Source organism: Drosophila erecta, unplaced genomic scaffold (genome assembly GCF_003286155.1).
Source record: "Drosophila erecta strain 14021-0224.00,06,07 unplaced genomic scaffold, DereRS2 tig00000021-arrow-pilon, whole genome shotgun sequence".
In the NCBI taxonomy this organism is placed as follows: domain Eukaryota; kingdom Metazoa; phylum Arthropoda; class Insecta; order Diptera; family Drosophilidae; genus Drosophila; species Drosophila erecta.
In genome coordinates this window covers 3,716,371-3,732,917 of record NW_020825198.1, presented here as the reverse complement: position 1 = coordinate 3,732,917, position 16,547 = coordinate 3,716,371, and the positions used below count along the sequence as shown (strand labels likewise).

General features: G+C 46.0%; 4 protein-coding genes across 5 annotated transcripts in view; 2 read left to right on the top strand and 2 right to left on the bottom strand.

The window, feature by feature from the left end:
* The window catches only part of LOC6544122 (peptidoglycan-recognition protein SD), a 111,115-nt gene that overhangs the window by 67,337 nt on the left and 27,231 nt on the right, over nt 1-16,547 (top strand). The gene's annotated exons all lie outside the window — the stretch shown is intronic.
* LOC6543839 (probable medium-chain specific acyl-CoA dehydrogenase, mitochondrial) lies at nt 2,365-4,774 on the top strand. Its single transcript, XM_001971375.3, has 3 exons — nt 2,365-2,578; nt 3,234-3,590; nt 3,653-4,774. The coding sequence occupies exons 1-3, from the start codon at nt 2,561-2,563 to the stop codon at nt 4,535-4,537; spliced, it is 1,260 nt and encodes a 419-aa protein (XP_001971411.1). The 5' UTR covers nt 2,365-2,560; the 3' UTR covers nt 4,538-4,774.
* On the bottom strand, nt 4,655-9,671 carry LOC6543838 (tonsoku-like protein). The gene is made up of 5 exons (XM_001971374.3): nt 9,261-9,671; nt 9,028-9,199; nt 6,460-8,973; nt 6,229-6,404; nt 4,655-6,166 (listed from the first exon to the last, which is right to left on the bottom strand). The coding sequence occupies exons 1-5, from the start codon at nt 9,529-9,531 to the stop codon at nt 5,082-5,084; spliced, it is 4,218 nt and encodes a 1,405-aa protein (XP_001971410.1). The 5' UTR covers nt 9,532-9,671; the 3' UTR covers nt 4,655-5,081.
* LOC6543837 lies at nt 11,142-15,574 on the bottom strand. Of its 2 annotated transcripts, XM_026978008.1 has the most exons (2): nt 14,175-15,574; nt 14,007-14,109 (listed from the first exon to the last, which is right to left on the bottom strand). In XM_026978008.1, the coding sequence occupies exons 1-2, from the start codon at nt 15,487-15,489 to the stop codon at nt 14,075-14,077; spliced, it is 1,350 nt and encodes a 449-aa protein (XP_026833809.1). In that variant the 5' UTR covers nt 15,490-15,574; the 3' UTR covers nt 14,007-14,074. The 2 variants fall into 2 exon arrangements, with proteins under 2 accessions (XP_026833808.1, XP_026833809.1); XM_026978007.1 differs by having other exon boundaries at nt 11,142-15,574.

Here is a 16,547-nt window from a genome sequence, read left to right as displayed (position 1 = left end):
AAATTTATGAATTCAACACGTAGTTAAGTGACATTAGGAGAGATGCTACAGCTTGAGGAAAAAGTGTAAGTCCTTTGAAATCAAATTGAATTGGAAACTTTAGTTACTTTATCTAGTTGATATGTGACCTTAACATGTACTTCAATATGTGCTTCATAGAAGATGAAAACCGCCAGGCCTATTTATAACCCAAAAGATACATGCCCAACATTGAATCGAAAGAGAAGTCGTTTAAAGTTTATGGATGGCAACCCACTCCTTAGCCAACTGGGCGCGACCTCTAACTTCGACCCTTGGAGCTCTGATCACGTGACTATCCATATTAAGGGGAACCAACCCATTCCCCAGATCCCCAATCCAATGATGTAACCCTGGGCAGGACCACTCACCGCACTCTGGTGTCCTGTGGGGCAGTGCTCGTGCTTGTTGGGATGGTGGTGTGTCTGTTGCTTGTGGCTGGCACCACCGTTTGCTCCATCATGGTGGAAGATCTGCTCGTGCTGATGCTGGAAGTACTCGTAGTGACCCACATGATCCACATGATGCTCTGGCGGCGGCGAATGTATCCTCGAGGGCGGACTGTGGTGTTGTCCCTTGGAGGCGTGGCCGGAAGTGGTGGTATGGTGCGCTGCCTGCTTCTGCGAATGGCCACCAGCTCCAGCATGATGGCCACCGCTGGTGGCATGATGACCATGTCCGTGGCCATGGTGGTGATTGTGGGTGGGCGGCGAGGGCATGTTGTGGCCACTGTGGGGCAGATGCGACGAGTGCTGCACACCCACCTGATGTCCGTGGTGGTGGGGCACATGACCTTGGGACGCCTCCATCAGCGTCGGCTGGATGTGGGTCACAAACTGGGCCATTTTGCCGCAACCTTCAACTACTGCTCCCTTTTTGTTGTGGTTTTTCTATTGCGCCTTGGACTTAGGTAACACTTGTTTAAAATTTCACTCCTCTATGAGGCGCGTGGTGGCACTTTTATATGTATCCCAAAAGTGGGTGTGGGTAACACGAGCAAAACACACACAGTACGGCTGACTTGCGGACGAGTTGTGGGCGACGGAGGATAGATTTGGGCTCGGACCGTGGACAACCTTCTCGCAGGAGCAATGTCAAATGACTGACTAGGAGCAGCTATCCCAGTTGGGCCTTAGACGCCACAGGACTCTTCACCCGCCATCGCACCACCCGAACCACTTCGGCTGCTGCTCGGCTGTGGGTTCGTCCTCGTCCTGGCGGAAGAGCTTTAACCGGACCCAGTTTTATGCGCCTGGCCTGGCTGATAAGAGATTCCACTCGCTCCAACGGCTGATTACGAATTTGGATGGCTACGGATGCTGATTTAATGATGTCTTCGTGCCGCGCCACGTAGTGCTCTGTTTTTTATAGCTGCCTGTCAACTGTGTCACGGACTTTCAATTCGTAGCACTGGAGATTTTTGGTGGGTTGGAGGCGGGGCTGCACTCTGTTATTTTTAACGCAGCCAGAGGAACATGTCTCGTCTATTTGTGTCAAGCGGGAAAGTATGCTCCGATTTTTAAGGACCTAACAGGTGGCAGCGAAGTCTAACGACTATGCACTACCCTGTCAATTTGAGTCATTTTATTTTGTGTGCTTTAAACCTGTTGTCTACATTGAATAGCAAAAAATCGAGTTTAAAAGTTAAAGCAATTAGTATTTTTTAGTTGTCTACCATAACATGAACTCATTTTTTCTTTGGTATTTGAGGACTGATTTGATTAACAATAATACATTTTATTTTAATCATAAGAGATTATTATATTGAACCGTGGCTGAACTAACCCAAATGTAGTATGTTACTATTATAAATGCACGAGTTACTTGACATATGTTAACGAAATTTTACAAACCTAATATACCCAATGTTATGTTCTCATACCTATTGCCCAAAAGCCATGCGTTACGTTGTGAACTGAAAGCTTTTACCTTACGTTGTTCGTTGAAGCTTACGCTGAAGCTATGTTTTATTGAGCTTATTTCGTAGGGTATTTGGTGTGGTACATCGATTTATTAAAAAAGGGGGTGTGTCTCTTCATATAAATATGCCTATATTTGACTATATAATGTATAGTCAGTATAGTATATGTATTTAAAATACAGTTTATTAATAATAAATAATAAAATAGCTCAAATACATATCAACTAATAATCTACTTTAGCATGTATTCACATTTTGTTTAATGTTACACCGAGGTAAATCAAATTTAGGAACTCTTCCAGAAGCTCTGAAAAAGTTCCATCAACAGCGCATTCAAATGTCAGCGACATCTTCCCTTATCTCAACCTCCTGCACTTGTGTATGTAGACACATATGTTCGTCACCACGATTCTGTAGCTTTTGCGACTGCCAGCGCAACAAAGTCCAATGTCCAAGCGCCGCTGCTGTATCGCGATGAACAAATGTACATATGTACATATACAATCATCGCTATACCGGCGCATCGGCAACTCGTTTGGATCATTTCGCTGCCAGCCAGCGACGAGTTAGCAAGGCGACCTAGTTAAAACTCAGAAAATACGAAAATAAACCCATATTCAAATGGCGTTCCTCAACAAGGTGAGCATATCGGTTAGTTTACAACAAAAGAGAGAAAGTGAAAAACACACAGCTGGGTATATCCTATCCGAAAGTATAAAGTTCTATCACGCTAGTGACGACAGCAACTGTTGATCGTCCGCGATTAAGTTTATACATATGTATGTACCTACAATCATACATATATTCGAGTGGGTTCCGTTCCGAAAACAATTTTGTTGCTGCCATAATCTGTACTTTGCCCCCCTGAGAAAGTATTATTAGCGGGTTATTGTGCACTCTATTTAAATTGGAGTGCGAACTGTATTGGCAGGCTTGATCGTAATCTTTAGAATGTGATGATGGGTTATGAACCTCAAACATCCATAGTCCATTATAAAAATGGAAAAAAAAGTGTATATGTTGATAATAATGTTGTACTTATTAAGTACATACTAAGTTGACCCCTTTTATTGTGGCTGATCGCTAAGATTACTTCAAGATCAACTTTTGTTTTAGTTTTAAATTGGTATAAATACCATTTGAATTAATGTGGCAAATCTACAGGCATGTGTAAAAAAGTAGTGGTTTTTAGGCAACTGTGTGTGTTTGAGTGAAAATATTATAAAATGGCAATCCCAACCCAGTATTTGGATTAAACATTTTAACCAGTGACATTTGCAATCCGAACATCCAGCTTGCTGTGCCTGCCCTGCGCCAGTTGGTGTCCCAAAGTCGCGCCTACGCCGCCGTGTCACACGTTTCGCCCAATGGCACCTCCTTCGCACTCACCGAGGATCAGCTGCAGCTGCAGGAACTGGCCCGTAAGTTTACCCGCGAGGAGATCATCCCAGTAGCCGCCCAGTACGACAAGAGCGGCGAGTACCCGTGGCCCATTATCAAGAAGGCCTGGGAACTGGGCCTGATGAACAACCACATTCCCGCTGACATTGGTGGCCTGGATCTCGATGTGTTCACCACCTGCTTGTCGGCCGAAGAGTTGGCCTACGGCTGCACCGGCATCATGACCGCCTTGGAGGCTAGTGGTCTGGGCGTAAGTTACAAGTTGTAACCATTCACTGCAAGATGATCCCAGCTCTAAGTTTTTTTCCACAGCAAACTCCTGTGATCCTGTCCGGTAACAAGGAACAGAAGAAAAAGTACCTGGGCCGTCTGCTTGAGGAGCCACTGGTCGCCGCTTACGGTGTTACGGAGCCCGGAGCAGGATCCGATGTATCCGGCATCAAGACACGCGCCGAGAAGAAGGGCGATGAGTACATCATCAACGGCCAGAAGATGTGGATCACCAACGGCGGTGTGGCCAACTGGTACTTTGTGCTGGCCCGCACCAATCCGGATCCCAAGTGCCCGCCTAGCAAGGCCTTCACCGGGTTCATTGTGGAGCGGGACACGCCGGGATTGACGCCCGGTCGCAAGGAGTTGAACATGGGACAGCGCGCCTCCGACACGCGTGGCATCACCTTCGAGGATGTGCGCGTGCCCAAGGAGAATGTGCTGATTGGCGAGGGAGCCGGTTTCAAAATTGCCATGGGCACCTTCGATAAGACGCGTCCTCCAGTGGCCGCCGGAGCTGTGGGCTTGGCCCAGCGTTGTTTGGATGAGGCACTTAAATACGCGCTGGAACGCAAGACCTTTGGCGTGCCCATCGCCTACCACCAGGCTGTGCAGTTCATGCTGGCTGATATGGCCATCGGCGTGGAGACATCCCGCCTGGCGTGGCGTCTTTCTGCCTGGGAAATCGACCAGGGACGCCGTAACAGCTATTACGCCTCCATTGCCAAGTGCCATGCCGCTGATATGGCCAACAAGATTGCCTCCGATGCCGTCCAGATCTTTGGAGGCAACGGCTTCAACAGCGAGTATCCCGTGGAGAAGCTAATGCGCGATGCCAAGATCTACCAGATCTACGAAGGCACTTCTCAGATCCAGCGCCTCATCATTTCCCGAAACATGTACGAGGCGGCTAAGGGTCAAGCCTAAGTCAGTTTTAACTAGGATTCCTCACCTCCATTTACCTCATTCTTTGTCATGCTCATTGTAGACACATTCACAAGTCCGATTAATAAAGTAAAATAAGTAAATAGTTACAAGAAAATATAACTCATTGACAGTCATTTATCGGTTAAGGGCAAAGTTGTATTTACTTATACGCTTGGTACTTGGTAATTTCTAAGGAATTGCAAATACCTCAAGTTTATAAAAGGAATGAAGAAATAAGCAAACAGTCAGTACGTTAGTATGTTTACTTATTCTTTATATTTCAAGTTACTCCAATCTTGCCCTCACTTACCTCCCAAAGTTTAGAGTCTAGACCATCGCAAATTATTTCGCTGGCTATCATTCATTGATAAGATAAGCCCTGTGGGGGCAGAGTTTTTGTCCCACTTGGGTTCAAGAAATCGCTATTCTGCTATCAACTGAACGATAAGAGGTGTACTTAGATTTGCTATATAATTGTCAAACAATAAAAAAAATGCTCTGGGACACACAACACAGTTAAATGGTTTCACATGATGAGATTTCACTATTCCGCATCGCTTCCATCAGCGAGCAGCTTGAGTAGACCTTTGTACCGCCTCCCGCTTTTCCGGCTACTCGATGTTTTCAGCATTTTGGCCTTGTCTCCAAACTGCAGCTGCCAAATGGACTGAAGTGTTTCCAAGGCTCCTGGCATGGAGAACACCTGTTCATCAACTGTCAATTCCAAGCGCCTGGGCAGCTGCTTCAGTTGCTCGAGTTTCTGTAGACGAATATCATCCAGAAGATTTGTACAATTAACGGCCAGAAGGCAGCGTAGTTGAGGTAGTTCATCTAATATGTATCCAAGAGTAGTTCCACTTAAATTCCTATTATCACTGATATCCAGCCACTGTAGTTGCTTGGCCTTGGCCAAATGCTGGCTGACATTGTACATGTGAGCGTCGCTCAAGCCGCAGCCAGCGAACTCCACTCGGACAAATCGTTCGCAGGTGCCACCTTCGAAAAGGGCAACCAGTCGCTCACCCAAAGCAAATCCACTGGCCTCGTCCAGGGGCCAACGCACATAACTGAGGTTCAATTGCTCCAGTCGACAGCTATTCAGCTGATCCGTTAGCCGACGCACACTCTGCTGGGTAAGTTGATTAAAGCTGATATCAAATCGCGTCAACTTATTGAATCCCAGGTCAAAATCCTGCAGTTCCGTCAGTTCACATTGGGCGATGTGAAGGGAAGTTAGAGCTTGACCAGCGGGACTGGCACAATATCTGCTAAGAATCCTAACGCTGCCATTACCCAATGGATTCTGATTTAAGTTGAGCTCTTCCAAGAGCTCCAGTTTATCCATGCCATGACCGCATAGCAAAGCCTCCAATCCATGGGATCCAATCGCATTGCATTGTAATCGCAGTGCCTTGAGTTGAAGCAATGTGGGCAGGGACTTTGCTAACTGCTGACATCCCTCGTTGCCAATAAAGTTGCGCGATAGATCCAAAACGGTGAGACGAGCTTGATGGAGAAGTGCTTTAAATATGGGTTCCGTCTTTTCAGCCCGCATCCACAAGCCTGAGAGCTCTAGCATATTAGTGCTTTGCGAACGCTCCAACAACAGCTTTACCTTGTTTTCCGCAGCTAAAAATAAATTGCTATTAGTACTCGAGGAATAGATGAAAATAAATGCAATGTATTCCTACTCTTCTGCACCTGAAGGCACATCTCTTCATATCGCTGGGAAAGCGGTGATATTTTCCAGTCCAGTATAGTTGCCATTAGCATGTTTTGCTCAAGGGCTACACTAACCGCGTCGGTTTCCTCATAGGCAAATCCATCGGCTGTCTTGAGTCGTAGGAGAGGTGTTAAGCCGGTCAGCCTGCGAATTATTATTGATATCAACTTGGATAAGACGACGTGTATGTAATACTAACTTGTTATAACGCCTTCCTGCTTCCTCGGCTAGCCAACGAATGTTAATATCCTGCAGTTTTTTCCGTTCGATAGGCACTAGTAACAACTCATCCTGGATTTTGACTTTGAATGACACAGTTGTGGCTATAACGGGAGTAGTTTGCACCTTAATAGGCGATGATTTGGCCGGAGAGATGAGCACTTGAATGGTGCTCGTGGTGGAATCGGGTTCAATGGTGCGCACGCTGAACATCGAGGTGGTGCCATCCTGCGAGGACTCACTGCCCAAAGGACTTTCGCTCCGGAAGCGACTGAAACCACTGTCTAATAGAGTGACTTGATGCTTTTTCCTACTAGGCGCAGCCGAACTGCTATGGTTGCTGCTTATGCTGGATGAGCGGGATAGTGTAAGTTTACGCATTTGTTTCTGACGCTGCGAGTACTCGTTCTCCGGAGTGGCCTGCAGCAGATCCTCGTCCCAGTTGGCCGGCAAAGACAAGGCAGTGTCTTGAAAATTCTCTTTAGAGGTGCGCCCACATAAATCTCCAGAGTTAATCCGCTTGCGTTTGCGTTCCGGGCCCACATCATCAATTAGCCAGTTATCCGCATCCACCTCATCTTCCCTTAGGAAAGCATTACGTTTGTGCTTGATTAAAGCGCTTGTGCTGGGAGGATCATCGTTAAGGCGGTTGGGTCTTTTTAGCTGCGCCATAACACTTCGGTATTCTTTGCTGGCACTTGGTTGGGTTGAGCTGCTTGATTTCTTAGCTGCATACTCACTTCCTGAACGGTTGTGACTTAAAGATCTTCTATTGCTCTCGTGAAGAGCCTCTTCTTCGTCCTCTTCCTCTGAAAGGCTACCACGCTCTTCACTGCTTATTCTTTTTGCATTGGCATTGGTTAGAGGACGGGCATTTTTATCACTACAGATGCCCACCTTGGAAAGCGTGCGGAGTAGTCGCTCTCGTAGTTGGGCATACTGTGCCTGTTCGCCATCCACCAGCTGCGCTCCCTGCCGCCACTTGTCCAGCCCAGCAATGCAGGTCTCATTGTAGTCTGTTCGTACAGTGGCATCCGCTCCGCGGTCCAGCAGGAGTTCGGCCACATCCAAAAAACCATTGGAGCAGGCGTCGAAAAGAGGTGTAATTCCGTCGCAACTGGTTCCGCCCTTGTCGTTAATGGCAGATGCGGCTCCCTTGTCCAATAGCAGCTCCACAATCTCCCGGTAACCATGGTTGCATGCCTCGTGCAATGGAAGCCATCCAGCGTGATCTCGCACATTGACTGTGTGTCCCTGGTCGATTAGACGTCTCACCAGTTCCAGATTACCCGATATACACGCCTGATGCAGCTGTGTCTCGCCCTTGTTGTTCTTCTTAATGACAAGGGTTCTATTACCGCGTGTGGTTCTCTGTGGACGTGGTTTCTCAGTCTCATCCAGATCACTGGCATCGGAGTCGGTGAGGGTGGCCAGGTCGAAATCGTCGTCCCAGTCGGGAGTGTTTTGCTGCACAGCAGTCCCTCCGCCGTCGGAGTCTTCATCATCGTCGCCCACGCTTTCTTCCTGATCCAAATCAATGCCTTTGGCTGTAGCATCCGCCTCCAGATTTTCAACAAGAACTTGCATATTATGCTTCAGCATTAGCCGCCTCAATCTCACCATAGCAATCTTTACCAGCTTATCAGTGGAGCTCCCAGCCTTATCGGCTTGCCGCAGAGCCTTTTGGTAAACATCGTGAACCGTCCAAAAAGGATGGGCCTGTTGCTCGCATATCTCGGCAATCGTGCAGAGGGTGGTGAACGCCTCGGAAGGAGTGTCCTGGTTTAACTCAAACTCTTTCCACAGGTACTCCAAGGCCTTGTCAAACTGTCCATTATCTCGATACGTCTGATAGAGACTTACATAGATGGGCACCAGGCTTTTGCCACTTTCATGATTGAATTCAGCGTTTTCCAACATTTTTTGGTAATAGGTCAGAGCTTTCTCGTAGTTCATCAGATGGCAGCAACCGTCGCCCAGTTTCTCGTACAGGCTCTTCAACTTGGCGTAGTCTACGGAACTGGTAAGGACCAGTTCATCTAGGGTCTGGCAGACCTTGACCACGATCCTTAGCTGCTTCTCAATATTCCCGCGATCGTTCTCATCCGGCGTGTTTTTCTTGTAAGCTTTGGTGAGTATTTGCTTGGCGCTGGCAAAGTCCCCCGCCTTGATAAGAATCTCTGCTTTGGTGATCAGCGTCTCGCAGATTTTCTTAACCTTGTTGGGCAAGCGCTTTGCCACCTCCAAAGCCATATTGCAAAATCGAAGCGCCGCCGTTGCGTCGTTCTTTTTGCAATTGTAGAGCAAGCTCATCGAAATGTAGCACAAATGGGTCAGGTCCCACAACTCATGCGTTTTGCTGATCTTTATGGCTTTGTCGATGTAGTCAATGGACTCTTGAAAATCTTCCATGTGCTCCTTCACCACGCCGATGTTCAGGTAGCAGCGAGCTTGCATATCCAGTTGCTCCAGCTTCGAAATCTGACCTGAAAGTCTATAAAATTGTGTTATGCAAGCCTATCTCTGCGGCATAATAATGGCAACCTACTCTTTGATTAGCAGGAGGCTGCGCAGGAAGTTCTTCTCGGCCAGTTTAAGTTGCTCCATTGATCCGGAAGCGGAACTGTCCGCCAGGCTCTGCCCGTGGAGTAGGTGCACACGTCCCAAAGTGGCATAGGCTCGCTGCTCCTCCACCTGGTTTTTCAAGCGCTTGGCAATCTCTGGGAATACGGAAACGAGTGATATACAAGGGGCTTCTTTCTTGTGATACCAAGAACTCACTCAGGTAATCATTGATGTGATCCCTTGCTGCATCGTAGTCGCACAGCAGGGTGTACATCTCGCCCACCATCCTCTTGGCCTTGGCCGTCTCCAGCTCTCTGCCCATGGAGGCGTATATCTGCGCCTCCTGGACATATTCCCTGACCGCATCGGTGTATTTGCCCTGCTGATTGTAGAAGTCGCCCAGCTGGTGGCAACTGACTGCCACCTGATCTCGATTGCCATCGCTGCGCGCCTTTTCCTTGCGCTTCAGATAGCGCTTCTCTTCCATTAAACAGCACAAACAAAAAGGGACGAGGGCAAGGATAAACAATATATTTCACAACATTCCAAACAGTTTATTTTGCAATCGGCGGGAACTAGAGCTGGTAAAATAGTTAATACCAATGCGATACTATCGGTAACCGAGTGATCGATAAGGCCAGCGATTCGATAAACAGAATATGCCACAAATTTTCAAAATAATGCCAACAAATTTAAGCACCGAATTTGCAGATCTAGTGCCTATATTCCATGATATGTCCCCATATTTACAATTTTCTTATAACAATTTTTTTCTGTGTTTTTCCAACAAAACTTAGTGCGTAAATTCGCATGATAATCTCATTCATACATACTTACATGTACATACATATTTGTTTGGCTTGGATTGGCTCGTTAATTCTTATGGGACCGCTTTAAATGACGGGAGGTACCGCGTATATTTGGCTTTGCTGCATATGGCTGGCATATGCTTTTATGCTTTTTTTGTGAGTAGTATCGTTTCGGCTGTCAGTTTGGAATGTACCCGTGGCGGAACACGAGGCAAATACAATTCAGAATTGTAAGGCTAGAGTGATCAGATCAGAACGTAAGAAAAGCGTTCCTAGTTTTCCTTTATAAGATCTATAAGATCTTTATAAAATACTTGAAAGGTGTTTTTTTGGTATAAAGAAAACAAGTTTATCTGTGTGCGGTTAAATAAGAATGTCTAACATCACTAACTTACGTGAGCATTGCTCGTTAACTGACGTTAATGTTAACTAAATGTAAGGTAACATAATAACATTTGTAGTTTCCGTTACATTCAAAAATAATATGTTAGGTCAAAGACATTAGAATAACAAGAATATTCAAAACTTAAAATAGAATTCATTGCTTGTTGAGTGAAAATAGTAAGCAAGAAAGTGTATACGTATGCTGAAAGATCAATTTTCATCGAAGAAAATTTGATTAATGCATTTTGATAAATTTTGTTTTAATATAACCTAATAAAATATTATTCTAAAATTGAAGAAGTGTATACTATTTTTAAAAACATTTTAAAACAAGCACCTAAGGATCACTGCCTTTAAATATTGCTTCCACGTCGCCAGCTGATTTTTTGTTGATAAGCAAAATCATGCATTGGCATGAGGTTTGGTGATTGCGTTTAAAATATTATACATATTTGTTTTTACGGTTATATCGCTGAAATGTGAATTTCCCATTAATATAAAAAATTTGTGATTTTGATTATACTTTAAAAAACTATTTGGTTTTCCCATATGAATTTAATTGATATCAATTTAAAGCAATACAAATTCATTCTGCCATTAATTTGAATATACCAGAATTTACGTTTAATTTGGTAATATTCAAGTTGCTGTTGCTGTTCTTTCACAAATTTGGGAAAAAATTGAAAACACGAGTTCTTTGGCTTTGTTGCGTTGCCATCTCGATTTTGGTGCTAAAAAGATTCGGCTAAAACCGGGTAGTCGAGCCTTAATAAAAGCTGTTTAAGACCATGTTGTCAGCTTTGCCCACCAACCAGTCTCTGAAATTGAATTAATTTTCGTAAATTTCGCATTCGTATGGTTTTTATTTGTATTTTATTATCTAAATCCTATTTATAAGGCTTAAGGGGTAATAATGCATGAGTATTCTGTCATTATGTTTAGCATAGTGCTGTTTACATCGATCAATAGCGCATATTTACATTTTACTCGAAAGTGTCACACTAATGGAAATGCCATTAATTTTTGTTCCAATTTAGGTATACATCAAAGGCACTTTTTTGCCTACTTGTAGTGTTTCTTTTTTGACCAAATTCATAAGAGAGCACGGTTTTTTCACCTGTTTTAACCTTGTTTTCCTGATATTTTGCATAATATGGACTAATGGTAGTTGGATTTTGATTAACAGCTAATGTCGTGGAAGCATTTTGATTTTCGGCGGTTGTAGTTTTCTCAAACTGAGCCTTGAACTTCTTGAAAAACGGATGATCGAATGGATCCTTAGTGGTGACACTCTTCTTCGTTGTTGAGGTAAATAGGTATGGCCTTGGTGTGGTACTTTTTTGAGGAGTGGTCCTTGAACGGGTGTTTGTGGTTGAGGGTGTGGTTGGTTTATTTATGGATACATAGTGGTATGCGGACTTAGTTGTTGAAGGAGTGGTCGAAACCGTATGATTTGTTGGTAAATATATCGCTTCGTTTCGATTTGCGGTCGGCGTGATTACAGATTGGTGGGTTGTTGGAATTAATCGAGTGGTTGTAAGTGGTCGAATTGTTGTGAAGTACCGAGTAGTTTGGTGAGTAGTTCGACGAGTAGTTGGGCGAGTAGTTGGGCGAGTAGTTGGGCGAGTAGTTGGGCGAGTAGTTGGGCGAGTAGTTGGACGAGTAGTTGGGCGAGTAGTTGGGCGAGTAGGTGTATTAGTAGTTGGCCGACTAATTGGGTTAGTAGTTGTCCGAATAGTTGGGCGAGTCGTAGATATTGGTCGAGTTTTTGTTCGAGTTGAAAATACAGGGATAGTGCTGGAACGAGTTGTTGAGGTAATGACTCTAATGGTCGAACTAGTTGTTGGGGGAATGTTCAGGTAGGTCCCTGGTTGAAATGTTGTGCTAGCTGGCCCATTAGTTGAACGGGTCGTTGGACGAGTAGCTTGACGTGTAGTTTGGCGAGTAGTTGGTCCAGTAGTTGGAAGAGTAGTTCGATGAGTAGTTGCACTAGTAGTTGGTCGACTAATTGGATGAGTGGTTGCACTAGTAGTTGGGCGATTCGTAGATATTGGGCGAATTGTTGAACGAGTCGTAAATACATCGAATGTGCCGGAACGCGTTGTTGATGTAATAGCTCCAATTGTAGACGATCGAATGGTCGAACGCGTTGTTGGGGGAGTGTTTATGTAGGTCCCTTGTTGAGATGTTGTGCTATGTGCCCAGGTAGTTGCCCGAGTAGTTGCACGTGAACCTGCCGCAATGGTTGGACGAGTATTCGGCTTATTGGTTATCACCGATCGAGTGGTTGAGGTTGTATAGTGATTAACACTTTCTGTTATTGTAGGCTTAGCGGTTGTAGAAGTTTGCCATGACCATAACGGCAAGCTAGTTGTTTGGACCGTAGTTGAGACGGGTTTTCTTGTGCTCGCTGTCAGAGGTTTCCGTGTGGTTGTTGTTACAGATTTATTTGTAAAGCTTGCTGTTGTTGCTACCGCTGCAGAGGTGGCCGTAAATTTAATCACCTCATTGCGGAAGCTGTCGCTGCTGACGTAGGGTCTTTTGACCAGCTGAGTGGTCTTAGATGGGCTCGCAGGCTTGGGCTGGGGCTTGATGGGTGCTTGAGCAGGTATAATTGGTTTGCCCAGTAGACTGAGGAATGGGTTTTGGGCATAGGATATACTGTCATGAGGTTTGACTTCTTGTGAAGCATGTGGAGGTTTAACAGATGGCGTTACTGAACCAGGGACTTTCAGGAAGGGATTGTGTTCATAGTTCGGCTTTTGGGTAGAATAAACAGGTGCTCTTGTGGTGGGAGACGGTTTGTGCTGTTGACTATTGAAAAATGGATTGTTGGCATAGAGTTTATTTGTTTTTTGCTCCTTGGGAGCTGATACAGTGTTCGTTAGCTTATTGGCATTTAAGGTGGGCTGAGGTGTCTTGGCAGCTTGTAGGTTTTGCAAAAAGGGATTACCAGCATATTTCTGACTAGTTGCTATCTTGTGTTGTGGTTTCTGTGGCACAGACTGATTAGGCTGAGCCTGGGGCCTTTCACCATAATGACTGGCCTTATCCGCCTCTGAAATCTCATTTCCATCGAAGCAGTCACTCAATTGCGCCAAGTTTTGATTCCTGCAATGTCCATTGTAGACAGTCCAGGCATTGAAGCCATCTCCTGAGAGTCGTGTGTGTTCTTCGTGTATAGTGCGTATACACTGGACATCGTCGGATATATCTGAATCCAGCAAACGATCGCATTCAATGTGGCAGGCCTTACCACTGGTCTGATCGTGGGTACACCAGTAAATATCGCTGATTTGAAACAGGCCGTGATCCTCACTGCCATCTGAGTTCAGTTTTCCCACAGCTGCTGTATTAAAAGAGGATTCATGTTGGGCTATGCACACCCAAGTGGGAATCTCCCTCATGGGAAACTTATGTCTGTGGTACAGTTCCTTGGCCAGCTCACAGCGATCGTAGATTTTTGCCCTCGGAGGTGGAGATGTTTTCTTAACAAGCTCGTTACCCTTCGATGGTTTCGCGACTTCCGCTGGCAGGTCTTTGCCATCAAAGCAGCTAGCAATATCGGCTCTAGTTTTCTGCCGGCAGTGTCCATTGTAGACAGTCCAGGCGGTGAATCCATCTCCCGAAATTCTGGTGTGCTCCTCGTGGATGGTCCTCACGCACTTGACATCATCCGTGATGTCCGAGTCCAGCAGGCGATTGCAGTCGATGTGACATCCCTTGCCGCCACCATCATTGTGTGTGCACCAATAGAGATCGCTGATCTGGAAGAGCCCGTGATCCGCACTCCCATCCGCATTCAGACGACCCACAGCTGCCGTATTGAATGAGGATTCATGCTCGGCGATGCACACCCAGGTGGCCAAATCCTGCATGGGAAACTTGTGTGAGAAATACAACTCTTGGGCTAACTCGCAGCGATTGTAAACTTTACCCGTGCGTTGATAGTGTGTTTGAAAGTGTGTCTGATATTGGGGTTGATGATATTGTGTTTGCTGTTTGTAAATATAGAATGGGCTGGCAGGGGATTGGTTTTTAAGGGGTATGCCAATGGCATTGGGATGCTGCCTGGGCGGATTAACTGGGCGTGGTCGCAGAAACGGATTGCCCGAATAGGCAGCCACATTAGTTTGGTAACTCAAAACGGGCGTCGGCTGTGGCGGGCGATAATAGTGATTCACAACAGGAGGAACTGGCGTCTGATGCACTAGAACCTGGCCATATTGATAGGCATAGCTGACCTTGGGCTTCACGGGTCCTCCTCCAATGGCATTTGGATGATGCGGAGGTTGATGAGCCGGTGGCTTGCCGAAACAAGCTGCAATCTGTTCGTAGTGCTGGTTCAGGCAGTTCCTTTTGTACACAGTCCAGGCATTGAAGCCATCTCCCGAGATCTGAGTGTGCTCCTGGTGTATCCGTCGGATGCACTGCACATCATCGGCTATGCTGGCGTCCAGGAACTGATTGCAGGTGGCATGGCATCCCTTTCCAGCCCTCTGGTCATGGGTGCACCAGAAAAGATCGCTGATCTGGAACAGACCATGGTCCGCACTGCCATCCGCATTCAGGCGACCCACGGCAGCTGTGTTGAAGGAGGACTCATGCTGGGCAATGCAAACCCAGGTGGGAATCTGCGGCATGGGTAGCTTGTGTTGGTAATACAGTTCCTGGGCCAATTCGCAGCGACTGTAGATTTTTCCCTGCGGCTGGACTTGAGCCACCTGATGGTATTGCTGCACTGGATAGCTGTGGACCTGCACCTGTTGCGGTCTCTGGTAGGTCGCAGCTACCGCATGGGCGGTGCTGCCATGTCCTCCACATCCTGCCACATATGAATTGGCATCCTGCCGGCAGTAAGCGCCATAAGCCTGCCAGGCGGTGAATCCATCGCCACTGATCCTTTGATGCTCAGCATAGATCTTCCTCACACACAGGACATCGTCGGCAATGTCATCGTCCCGCAAACTCGAACAACTCAGGCCACAACCCTTTCCTTGACCCGGCGGCGAGCACCAGTAGACATCGCTGATCTGGAAAAGACCATGCGAACCACCGCCCAATCCTGCGCCACCGCCAATGGCGGCCGTATTGAAATCACTCGAATGCTGGGCAATGCACACCAAGGTGGCCACCTGGGCGGCAGGAAGACCAAAACGGTGCTGCAGCAAATTGGCCAACTCACAGCGATCAAAGATCTTGGCCGTGGCCAAAAGCGGGAGCAGCAGGCAAACCACTGGCCACCTCAACATCTCGATCTGTTCTGACACGCGAATCCGCGGCTATCACTCTTATATAGAACACAAAACACACGCAAAAAAGTGGACCAAGATCCTTAGGTCATTTGAAATTCAAATTATTACAGCGATTTTGTACGCGTGTATATGGGTTTTTATTTTCGCGATTTAAATTATTTTTCTTTTCTTTTTTTCGATTTCCAGCTGGCTGTGTGCGTTTGCACGTTTCGTTGACGACTGAAATCTCTGGCGGTCGCATCTTCAGCCCAAAGGTAATTTGAATATGACGACGGCGTCGACTGTCGACTGTCGAGCGAAACAAACTGGTTGTGGCTATTGCATAATTACTGCGGCGGTCACAGCAAAAAAAAAATTAACGTTCTCGGACACTCAGGAACCCAAAATATTGGAAGCGCGAAAAGACAACAAAATTATCGAATCAACCATAAAAATTTGTTAGAAAGTTCTGCAGTCGGCTGGGCTCCATTAGCTCCTCATTAATTCAAAATACCCGTATTTATGGGACGGCCGAGTGGCGAGTGGCGAGTCGCAAGCGTTTTTCACGCGTTTAAAGTCGCCTCGTAAGACTCAATCAAGAGATCGACAGGCACTATTTGCGGCTGTCAATCAATTCCCGAGATGGGGACCCCACCCCATAGATAGTGTCTCAATCGCATTGTAATGCAAACACCTTGGATCGTCTTTGTTTATCTGCCGAATGAAATATATTTGTTTGCATCCAAGTCGCTTTTTCGGAATTCGTTTTTAGTTTTTGCCTCCGTTGCCTAAGTTTTTGGTGCTTCTATGATAGCCAATTTGATGCAATATAAACGGTGTTTTAATTGCCGTTTTTTTGTGCAAATTGGTGGGCCCAAAAACAGTTGGCTGATTGATTAATACCCGGGTTCCCTTATTAACTGGTCTTGAACTTGAGTCATGGCCAAGAAGAAGGGAGGCGGATCGATCAAGGCATTGGCTATGCAAAGTGAATCTTGTGGTTAGCATTGATTTAGAAGTCCGAACAAATTAAATGGAATGTTTGAACATTTTTTTGAAATTAATTTTCTTTTGAT

What these genes read in the sequence shown, in the direction of transcription:
- LOC6543839 (XM_001971375.3), top strand. An exon ending in TGGAGGCTAGTGGTCTGGGC is followed by an intron (nt 3,591 to 3,652) that starts GTAAGTTACAAG and finishes TTTTTTCCACAG; the next exon opens with CAAACTCCTGTGATCCTGTC.
- LOC6543838 (XM_001971374.3), bottom strand. Translation starts at nt 9,531, where the DNA reads ATGGAAGAGAAGCGCTATCTGAAGCGCAAGGAAAAGGCGCGCAGCGAT. An exon ending in TCACATCAATGATTACCTGA is followed by an intron (nt 9,200 to 9,260) that starts GTGAGTTCTTGG and finishes CCGTATTCCCAG; the next exon opens with AGATTGCCAAGCGCTTGAAA. An exon ending in GCAGGAAGGCGTTATAACAA is followed by an intron (nt 6,405 to 6,459) that starts GTTAGTATTACA and finishes AATAATTCGCAG; the next exon opens with GCTGACCGGCTTAACACCTC.
- LOC6543837 (XM_026978007.1), bottom strand. Translation starts at nt 15,489, where the DNA reads ATGTTGAGGTGGCCAGTGGTTTGCCTGCTGCTCCCGCTTTTGGCCACG.